This window comes from Microtus ochrogaster, unplaced genomic scaffold (genome assembly GCF_000317375.1).
Source record: "Microtus ochrogaster isolate Prairie Vole_2 unplaced genomic scaffold, MicOch1.0 UNK77, whole genome shotgun sequence".
Taxonomy (NCBI): domain Eukaryota; kingdom Metazoa; phylum Chordata; class Mammalia; order Rodentia; family Cricetidae; genus Microtus; species Microtus ochrogaster.
Genome location: NW_004949175.1, coordinates 937954 through 949356, shown reverse-complemented (window position 1 = coordinate 949356; position 11403 = coordinate 937954). Strand labels below are relative to the sequence as shown.

At 39.4% G+C, this 11403-nt stretch overlaps 1 protein-coding gene across 1 annotated transcript in view; it reads left to right on the top strand.

Annotated features, from left to right (window-relative positions):
- Nucleotides 1-11403, top strand: part of Prkdc (protein kinase, DNA-activated, catalytic subunit) — a 174764-nt gene that overhangs the window by 43339 nt on the left and 120022 nt on the right. The window contains exons 29-32 of the mRNA XM_013354879.2: nt 1048-1147; nt 3501-3634; nt 7517-7771; nt 10767-10990. Coding sequence (XP_013210333.1) covers nt 1048-1147; nt 3501-3634; nt 7517-7771; nt 10767-10990 — 713 coding nt within the window. The remainder of the gene's footprint in view (nt 1-1047; nt 1148-3500; nt 3635-7516; nt 7772-10766; nt 10991-11403) is intronic.

The following is an 11403-nucleotide window of genomic DNA, read 5'->3' as shown; positions in this document are numbered from 1 at the left end:
CTGAGTGAGGTAACCCAGACCCAAAAAGATGAACATGGGATGTACTCACTCATAATTGGCCATCTCACTTTTTAAGAAAAAATTTTTATTAATATTTTAAAATTATGTATGTGTATGTATGCATGTGTGTGAGTATACATATATATACATACATACACACACATATATACACACACATACATACACACATGGATATTTTGATTACATGTATGCCTGTACACCATATGGGTTCCTGTGCCCATAGTGTTTGGAAAAGGGTGTTGGACTCCTCATAACGAGAGTTATGGGCAGTTATGAGTTGCCATGTGGGTGTTGGAAATTTAATTTGGGTCTTCTAGAAAACTTTTAATGTTCTTAACTGCTGAGCCATCTCTCCAGCCCCCACTTAATTTTTTTTTAGGTTGATGTTATGGGTCAGCTTCTGGGTTTTAACACCCAGTACACAAAACATGCATGTGTACACACACACAGAGAGAGAGAGACAGAGACAGAGACAGAGAGAGAGATATCTGTGGAATGTCCTTAAGTCTGCGCTTTTCTAGAGTGGCTACATATTAAGTTGTAATGGCTCTGAAGTGATGTGCACTGGCTCTGGCCTGAACTGAGTTATGGCACCCTGAGATTTCTTCCAGTCTAGTCTATCATGTGAGGCTATGCTTTGATTGTTGTGGCTGTTGGTCATGTAGTTCCTATTTGTTTATGATACTCCTTTTTGCATGTATGAATATAGTATGTATGCATGTGCCATGCCTTCCTGTAGCCATGAGTCTAGGTTTTATTTTAAGATTTGAAATGTAAGTCATTTATTTTAATTTCATATTCTGAGATGAAGAATACTAAATCTATAGTAAAATTACCTTTGTAGTCACAAAATTAGGTCATTACTAGTTCCAGGACAGGCTCCAAAGCCACAGAGAAACCCTGTCTCGAAAAAAAAAAAACAAAAAAACAAAAAAAAAAAATTAGGTCATTAGTTTTATAACACGTTGTCAGTGATAATCTGCTATATGTTTTCATTGAAATCTTTTGTACTGGATATAAATACAGGTACAATTCAGCAGTGCTGTGATGCCATCGATCACCTCAGACGCATCATTGAAAAGAAGCACGATTCTTTAAACATACCAAGAAAACGACGGTTGCCACAGTAGGTGATACTGTTTCCCTTTCCTCTCGTGAACCCAGCATAAAGCTAATTCCATCTGATAAAGGTTGTCAGATGGATGTGTAGAAGATAATTATCTTTGTAAAGAAGAAATGTGTAGAAGTGGGGGCTGGAGAGATGGCTCAGTGGTTAAGAGCATTGCATTGCCTGCTCTTCCAAAGATCCTGAGTTCAATTCCCAGCAACCACATGGTGGCTCACATTAATCTGTAAATGAGGCCTGGTGCCCTCTTCTGGCCTGTAGGCATATACAGAGACAGAACATTGTATACATAATAAATAAATAAATAAATAAATAAATAAATAAATAAATAAATAAATGTGTAGAACTATGAACAGTCAACTTTCCAACAAAATTTCAAAGCTTTTAAGTGTAAAAATACCTGATTTAAGGAAGATGATATTTGATTAAAATTTGAATCGGTGTCCAAATTGACAGTAAGTTTTGAAACAGAGAAAGGCATTGCATTTTGCTTGTGCTAAGTTTGAATGCAAGTTTGGTAAATAATTATTTAACTAGAATATCCTTGAACTGTCATACAATAAATTTGGAAGTATAAGAACTTAATGTCACTTTCGATCCAAGATGCTGGCTCCCTGTAGAATGTGGTTGCACACACCAGTGTTTGTACAGACCTGTCCACCAGCAAAATGAACAAAGCAGAAGTGTATACTCAGATGTCAGAAGTGTGCTCAAGTTACCAACTCCTGTTGAGGCTCGAGATCTACGTAGTGACAATTTAAACAGCCTGGCCACTGGAAACTTGTTAATGTTTCCAGGAAGTCTTTAGGGTATGTTTTATTTAATAGTCACCTGGAAGATAAAGTGCATATTTAGATTTAAGATGGACTTTGAAGATTGAGCACCTTGTTCAAGCTCACGTAAGTTTCTAAGTGAGACACAGAGGTGAACACTGATTTCAAAGTACATTCTGCTCACCACTACGCAAGATTTCAGGTGATACAGGCGTTGAATGATGCTCTGAGTAGAGATTAATGTATTTGTTATTTTTAAGTGTGCTGAAGTGCGCACAAAGTTTATCACTTTAAGCGTTTTTGCATGGAGAGTCTTGTAGTGTTATGTATAGCCACAGTGTTGTGCAACCAGTTCCCAAAGTTCTTTCGTCCTGTAAACCTGAGACTCTGTTCTATTAGACAACTACAGTTCTAGTCAAAAAAAAAAAAAAAAGAATGAAAGATGATGATGAGGAGGAGGAGGATTGAGACTTGGAATTATCAAAATGAGAAAGTTGTTCAAAGCCAGACTGAGTATTGACCAGTGATTACCTCAGGGCTAATCATTGTCAGGCAGGATGGTATATGGGAAGTCATGGTATCTGTACTGGTACCCTCCACTCTGAACCTATATATAGCAGATATTTACATTTTCCCTATTTTAAAATTGACACCTTCAGGTATGGTGGCTTACAGTAAGTAATCCTGACTGCTTGGAAATTAAGGCAGGAGGAGCATAAGTTTGGGGTCAGCCAGGGCTGTTGTTCACATTCTTCCTACTCTCCCATCTCTGTCTCAAAGAAGTCATCAAGAAAAGTGGCAGGCTCATGCCTGTAATCCCAGAACTTGGGAGGGAGAGGTAGGAGGATCAAAAGTTCAAGCCCAGCCTTAGGTAAAAGAGACTGGTAAAGAAACTACAAAAACAAACTACTACAGTTAAGTCTTTTGGGTTCTTCTAACTTGTAGCATGACTTTACACAATTGGTTCTTGGTCATTAACATATATTGAAATTAATTGGAAGTATAGTTAAAACACACATTGTGGTACAGGCTTCATCTACAAGATTTCTGAGTTGGGCTAGGGTAGGATCAAAGAACTTAGATTTATAACTAGTTCACAAGGTGAGCTTCTAAGAAACATTGCTTCACATTCTACAACTTTGGGCTTTTGTTTCTGTTGTTTAAAGAGCACAGTGGAATGGGAACATGAAATTCATGAATCTTTTTGTTAAGCATATCTAAACTTTTTTTTTACCCATAGTGAAATAAAAGAGGGCCTGAGCATTTGCCTGCAGTATAAAGTATTGAGTTCTCTCTCTCTCTGGCATTGCAAAAACATAATTTTTATGTTGAAACTAAACTGAAGCTAGGTGTGGTGGCAAACATCTATAATTCCAGCACCAGGGAAGTAGAGACAGGAAGATTTCTATGAGTTAATCTGTGATACCTTGATTACATCCTGATGGTAAAACATTACAAAATGAATCTGCCTGTTACATATGTCAGTAAGGTAGAATTGAGTTTCAGGTTTCTAAATTCTTGCCTAGGAATACTTAGAATGCTGGATAGTGTGTTAATGACAGCGTGCTTTCTCTGTATAGGGGGTTTCCACCTTTGACATCGTTGTGTTTATTGGATCTAGTCAAGTGGCTTTTAGCCAACTGTGGAAGGCCCCAGACAGAATGTCGACACAAGTCCATAGAACTCTTTTATAAATTTGTTCCTTTACTCCCAGGTATGTTTTTTTATTTCTTTCTTTTTTTAATTAAAAAATTATTAAAATAGGGAAGAGATTAGTACCTGTGAACCACAGTGCATGTATAGAGGTTCAAGGCTGACTTGGAAGACTGTTTATTCCTTTTATTTTTAGCTGAACTCCGTAGATCAGCCTCAGATTGCTAGGCTTGTGCAGCGCACACCCTTCCCTGCTGTGTCCATCTTGATAGCCCAGTGTTTTTATCCTTAACATTCTATCAAAATGACTGGCTTTCCTTTGCCAGTTTGGAGATGCAGACTAATGAAAACATTCTGATTATGTATAAATTAATAATACAAATAGCATTTCCTTTCTCTTTCCCTTCTCCCCTCTCAATTTTACTTTATAACTCAGAATCCTCCTGCATCGTCTGAGTGTTGGGATGACAAGCATACACTATACCTAGTTATGTTTCTAATAAATTTAAAAATAGGTGTGGGCTGGAGAGATGGCACAGTGTTAAGAGCACTGACTGCATTTCCAGAGATCCTAGGTTTAATTCTATTCCCATTGCCCACATGTCAACTGACAACCGCCTGTAACTCCATTTCAAGGGAATGTGACGTCCTCTCCTGGCCTCCTTAGGCACTGCATTCATATAATCATACATATATCATACATACATCATACATATAAGCAAAACTTCCATACACAAAATAGATTAAAATAAAACTTTGTCAGAGTAAGTATGTTTAATATTCATTCTAGGTTTGTATGACAAATGATAAATTATGAATATGTTTTGTAAAGATTTGTGATAGGATAAAAATTACAACTTTGGTATTATGAAATAATGCAAAAGTAGGTTTGGGATTCCCAAATTTTTATTTCACCACAGTTTTTTTTTTCCTGTCTCATTTAAATATTAAGGAAGACTTGATTTACCTTTGCAGCTAACAAAACTTGGTAAAGATTCCAAATATTGTATGCTGAAGACAACATGCTTAATATGTGTAAGGTCCTAAGTTTATCTTCCAGTATTCCCCCTCACAGATTTAAAGTATTCAAAGTAACACAGTTGTATTTCAACATGAGTAATGAAAAGTCGCCAGCATTCTAAAAAATAGAGACAGTATTTTAGTTACTTTTTTATTGATGTGTTAAAGACCATAACTAAAAGCAACTTGGGGAAGAGATGGTTTACATCATGAAGGGAAGTTAGGGCAAGAACCTGGAGGAAAGACTAAAGCAGAGACCATGGTGAAATACTGCTTACTGGTTTGTTCTCCATGGTTTGCTCAGCTTGCTTTCTTATATAATCTAAGATTACCAGCCTAGGGGTGGGACTGCCTACAGTGGGCTGGGCCCTCTCATATTAATCATTACTAAAGAGAATGTGCCATTGTCTTGCCCACATTCCAATCTGATAAAAGGAATTTTCTCTGTTGATATTTCCCCTTGTCTGATGACCCTCACTTGTTTCAGGTTCACAAAAAACTAAATAATACAGGAAGGGTCTCTCATTTGTTCACCAATTGGCCTAGGCTGCAAGGCCAGCATGTTTTGGGTATCCATCTTTGTCTATCCCTCCAGCACTATAGTATAGATGTACACCGCCATGCCCAGTTTTTATGTGGTGTTGTGAATCAATTTCAAGTCCTCACTTTTTCCCTCAAGCCCCCACTTAACGCACTGAGCCATCTTCCTACCTCCATACTGCTGTTATTTTAGATTTATTTAATCTGTTAAGTCATTGGCACAACCACATATGACGAGGAACCTGCTGGAACGGAAGGAGGCCATAGTTTTCTTTGAATGTCTAATCAATTTTAGGTGGTGCTCCTTGGCAGACCCCACTCCACCCCTCGAGTGCCCCTGCCACTCTGACTCCTATACTGTTTGTGGTTTCTATGATGTCATCTTCATTGACCCAAGCATTTCTTTGCTGTTCTCTTCTCAGTTGCCCATAATGACAACTTCCTATATTTTCAACTAAATCTTACTCTTAGAATTGCTCTTGCCTATAATCCCACTAGAGACAGATGGACCTCTGTAGGTTCCAGGCCAACCAGGGCTAACCACTGAAACACTTGTCTCAAAAGAATCTATAAAGTCAGGCTATCAAGTAGTAGGCAAAGCTAGTCTTTCCCTAATATAAACCAAACAAAAAAATAATGCGTTTTTTTCTGGTTTATGTCATCTGTGGCCTTTAGGATGTATCACCCTCTGTGGCCACCACCACTACCCTTTTTTTGAGCAGCAATGGTGGGAATCTGTAGGTAATTATGTTGAAGCTTCAAACACACGAATACCTCAGGTTGGTGTAATATCACAATAGTGGTAGGGTTGTTTATGCCACATGTATCAGGCTTTTGAGAGAAACGATTGTCCAATTCCTTCTGTTAAGACTCAATGTGAGTTTGATTGATGCCATAGAGGCCAGAACATGACACATTGGGAGGAACCTAAAACGTACTCCTTTCGTCCTCTTCTTCCTTTTATTCTTTTTCTCCTTCTCTTTTTTATTTTTCATGCACACACACAGACGCACACACACCCCTGGCCAAGGCTGACCTCATACTTACTGTATAGCTGTATATGGCCTTGAACTCCTTTTCCTGCTTCCTCCCATTTCTTAATGCTGCTGGGATTGCAGGTATATGCTACTCCTGTCAGGCAAGAGACCTGGAGGGTGATTCCTTGCATCTATCCTAGTTAGGGTTACTGTTGTTGTGATGAAATACCATGACCAAAAACAAGTTGGGGGAGGGAAGGGCTTACTTGTTTTGTACTTTTATATTGCTGTTCATCATCAAAAGCAGTCAGGACAGGATTTCAAACAGGGAAGAAACCTGGAGGCAGGAGCTGATACAGAGACAGGCCGTGGAGGGGTACTGCTTACTGGCCTGCTCCACATGGCTTGCTCAGCTCGCTTTCTTACAAAACCTAGTGTCACTAACCCAGGGTTAGCACCACCCACCATGGGCTGGGCCTCCCCCATCAATCACTAATTAAGAAAATGCCCTACAATTATATCTTATGGAGACATTTAAATAACTCTAGCTTATGCCAAGTTGACATAAGACTGTCTAACACACTAGCTGATAAGGTACCTATGTCTTACTCTGTCTGTAGATCTCTGCCTTTTCCTTCTGATACCTGGCTTTTCTGTCTTTCTTGACATTGGCTGTAGAATTTAAATACCATATTATTTTTCTTCTCATAATTTTAATTTTCTTTGGTTCTGAGTGAAAATAGCGGGTTGTTCACCTTTTTACTCCTGTAGTCCCCAAATGTCCTATTACTACAGCAGACATATATTCTGTTTAGGTCAAAGAATCACTTAACCTTTTTTGAGCCACTGATTTCTTAACATGCAAAATGAAATTTTATCCTTTCCTTTTTTTATTTAGAAAAAGTACAGTGTCAAAAGAAGATAATTTTTAAAGCAAATCATTTGACTGACTTAATTCCCAATACTTAGCATGCAGCTTGTGAGACTGAGGCCAGAAAGGCACTTGTACCCACAGGCTCTAAGCTAGGCTGGGTAGTGTAGATAAGCACAGGTACACTGTTGTTCTTGTTGTGGGATGAGGAGACTGGGAGAGGTGAGCAGCACAACCAGTGTCAAAACCCAGAAATCACAGCACTCTCTTGTAACTTGAAAAGGGACAGAGCATTAATCTGTTTTCCCTCCAGATGGTGTTTTTATAATGTTAGGAAATGAAGAGTACAGCTTTGGTGGAAATAACTTCCTAGAAGTAACAACAGTAAAACAAATTACTAGTAATGAAGAGATCAGCCTGCATCATTTTGAAATTTTAACTAGGTTCAAAGATTATTAAAGAGGTTTGATTTTTGAATGTTGATATCTTTGCTTTGTGTATATACTAATGTATATGTTTTAATCTTGTCTCTTAGACAACAAATCCCCTTCTATATGGTTGAAAGATCTCATAAAAACAGAAGATATTTCTTTTCTCATAAACACATTCGAAGGAGGAGTTAGCAACTGTGATCAACCAGCGGGCATTCTTGCTCAGCCAACTCTCTTCCATTTGCAAGGGCCAGTGAGCCTGAGAGCCGTCCTACAGTGGCTGGACATGCTCCTTGCGGCACTGGAGTGCTATAACACATTCATCGAGGAGAAGACAGTGGAAGTACAAGACGTTCTGGGTAGGTAGAATTTACTCTAAGGTAGCATTGCCTAATTCTGCTTGGTTTATGTTCGGTGCATGTCAAAATAACAGTAACAAGCACTTGGTGATAGAGGCTCTGAGTTATAGGCCAGCCTTATCTACAAGACAACCACTGTTATATGGTGAGTCCTGTGTAGAAACTAAATTAAAAATAATACTAACAAAATTGAAGCTAGGCAGGTGGATCTCTTTGAGTTTGAAACCAGCCAGGACTACAAAACAAGTTCCAGAAGAGTCAGGACTCTTACACAGAGTATCCCTGTCTCAAAAAACCTAAATAAATAAATAAATAAATAAGTATAATAATACTAAGAAAATTGATAACACACACTAGTTACTTAGTGTTGTATAAAGGGATTTAACCCGGATTTTCTACTACTGGACAGGCTTCTTTACTTACGTTCTCTATTGTGTTAATGAGCTTTCCACTACTATGACAAAAGGCTGAGGCTATTAACTTAAGATGTAAGGTTGCCGGGCGGTGGTGGTGCACGCCTTTAATCCCAGCACTCAGGAGGCAGAGACAGGCGGATCTCTGTGAGTTCGAGGTCAACCTGGTGTACAAGAGCTAGTTCCAGGACAGGCACCAAAGCTACAGAGAAACCCTGTCTTGAAAAACAAAACAACAACAACAAAAAAACCACAAACAAACAAACGAAGAAAAACCCATTCAAAACAACGAGGTACTGCCCTACTCATCATTAAAAATTTGTTAAAAGGGAAGGAGGTTGTATTTTACAATTAGTCTATTTGAATACAACTATTTAGTAGAGTGCTGGGATTGAAGGTGTGCACCACCACCGCCCGGCTGTACTGAAGGCTTTAACAGTGTAATCTCTGATTGTGGTCTCTCCAGACTTCATCTTAGTCCCACCCCTTCTCCCAGCCTAACTCCATTCCCTGGAGAATCCACCTCTTACTCAGACCCAGGACACTGTGGCACTTTCCCACTGCTCCTTGAAGTCTTTCTTCCAGCCTTCTTCATTCCTTTGTGTCTTTCACCAACCCACAGAAACACTCTGGTTACGAGAGACTTACTGAGGATCCAGAGTGGGCACCAGCAACCAGTGAACAGAACACTCACCCATCAAAGAGGAAACAAGATCTTTGCACCAAAAAACCCCTCAAAATCATACCTCTCGATGCCTATATCCCAATGCAAAATAGGAACTTGAACAGCCAAGACAACGTGCCTCTTTCAGAGAGACCAGTAACCCTGTTGCATTAAACCCTGGAAATGCAATTTAGCTGAAACACAAAACAAGGACTTCAAAATGCGATTGTGGTTATGCTCAAAAACCTTAAAGAGGCCATTCACTCCACCATTGCAAATCCCCAGTCTGATTCTTAGCCCTGTAGCAGACCCTCGGCCGACATCTGCCTTCATTTCCTGTGGTTTCTGAAGGTCCTCTCTCCAGTCCATCCTTTCTCCCTTACCTCACCCCTCTATAATGGCTGCCGATCGAGAGGTACACTTTGCCTGGGAACCCATTGGCTGAACTAGCCTGGAAATCAGGTGCACAGTCTTCACTCTCCTTCCTGTGCTCCATTTCAAATTCCTCAGTCTCTTAACTTCATCCTGTAGCAGACCACTTGCAGGAACCGCTTCTGCCTTTCTCACTCCGCTCCCCAGAGACTCTGTCCACCCTTGTGGCAGCCCTAACTTTCCTCCTGCTAGACACCCTCTCAGCATTCCCTCTCTGGGCCATCCCCAATCCTTTATATCATGACTAGAAACTTGATCTACCCAGCATCCCCAGTGTCCACACCTGGCCTTGGAGGTTGTTATGTCTTGGGGTAGTGACCTATGAGAAGAGTGGAGCAATATGGTTAGTGGAAGAAGTTTAACAGTGTGCAGTGGGGAAGAAAACAGCTTGATTTTGTTCAGACAGGTGAATTTTATAAGGCAATGTGGAGTTGACCTAGAGAATGTTTCTGTAAAATAGTAAATGCCCCACATACCTGATTAGAGACAGCCACTGTCATTTGTTTTTGCATTGCCCGTTGGAGGAGTTTTTCAATTTCTTCATTATTAGAAATAATGCCAGATGTGGTGGTGTTCACCTATATTCCTACCTCTTCAGGAGAGGGAGGGGAGGAGAATCACTAGTTTCAATCCAGCTTCTACTATATAAGCATGTTCCTGACTTAAAGACCAAAAATAGGTAAAATGAACATGATTTGCTATTTGCCATTATTTTATTGGATTAAAATTTCAGTGCTAGATAAAACCATAGGAATTTTAAAGTATTATTTAGAGACTAACCTGCGTATTTATTTAAGTCTTTTTTATATGAGTTGCCAATTGTTCTTTTAAATGATAGTTCTCATAAGTAATCTTTGACAGTCAAGTCTTGTGTTAGTCAAACTTGGTGTTGTGACAATATCTTGACATAAACACTTTGAAGAACACGGTTGTTTTGGCTCATTGTTTAGGAGGGCTTGGTCCATGGAGGCCTGGCTCTCCATGCCATGGTGACAGGAAGATGCGGCAGATCTCTTTACCTCCCACACAGTGAGAGAGTGTCCCTGAACACAAAGACATCCCACTAGGGACCTGTCTTCCAACTATTCTCACCGGTTAAAGCTGAAGAACTCCCAGAATAACTCAACAGCTGGGGCAGAGTGTTCAAACCATAGCTGGAGGGCTGGATATAGTACAGTGGTAGAGTGCTTTCCTAGCATGTTCATTCCTACAAGAGCAATAAATAATAAACAGATGACCAGACCCTGTATAGACATTGTTACTGTCTATATGTGAAATTGAATTCAATTTGAATTATATTTTAGTTCAAATTTTGAACTAAGAACCTAAGAAGAAATAGGTGCTATTTTTATTCATCTTTTCTTGAACTTATGTTTTTAATTCTTGAATTTTTTTGTTGAGTGTATATCATTACCTGTATTTTAAGAAGGAACTTCATATTCCTTTTAGAGAATGTACCCTAATATTTTACTGTTCTTATTCCTAGGTACTGAAACACAGTCTTCACTTTTAAAGTCAGTGGCTTTCTTTTTAGAAAGCATAGCAACCCACGATGCTAGAGCAATTGAACAACGCTTTGGCACAGGGGTAGCAACTGGGCCTCCCAGTCTACAAGAGGAAGAAAAATACAACTATAACAAATGCACAGTCTTGGTCCGGATTATGGAATTTACTACAACCCTGCTCAATACCTCTCCAGAAATTTTCAAGGTAGGGTCGTAGCTCCTGATCTGTTAATTTGAGATTAGTACTTTAAAATGGGAAATGTACTTAAGTTTCCCTTAAAGCACTTAAATTTCTTCATGTCCTTAAGTTTCTCAACCTATGGGTCATGTACCCTTTGGCAAACTCTGTCTCCAAGGCTATTTACATTATGAGTCATAACAGCAGCAAAATTATAGTTATGAAGTAGCAACAGAAACAATTTATGGTTGGGGTCACAACAACATGAGGAACTGTATTAAAGGGTCACAGACCAGTGTTCCAGTGTGGGTCCATCGCCAGATGAAGGTTCTATGGTGATATGCAAAATATTCATCAGTAAGGCTATAGGATAGGATCATTTCAGGTTCCCTATCTTCAGCTGCCCCAGGAACTAACTGGGGACCTCTCCTTAGGCACCT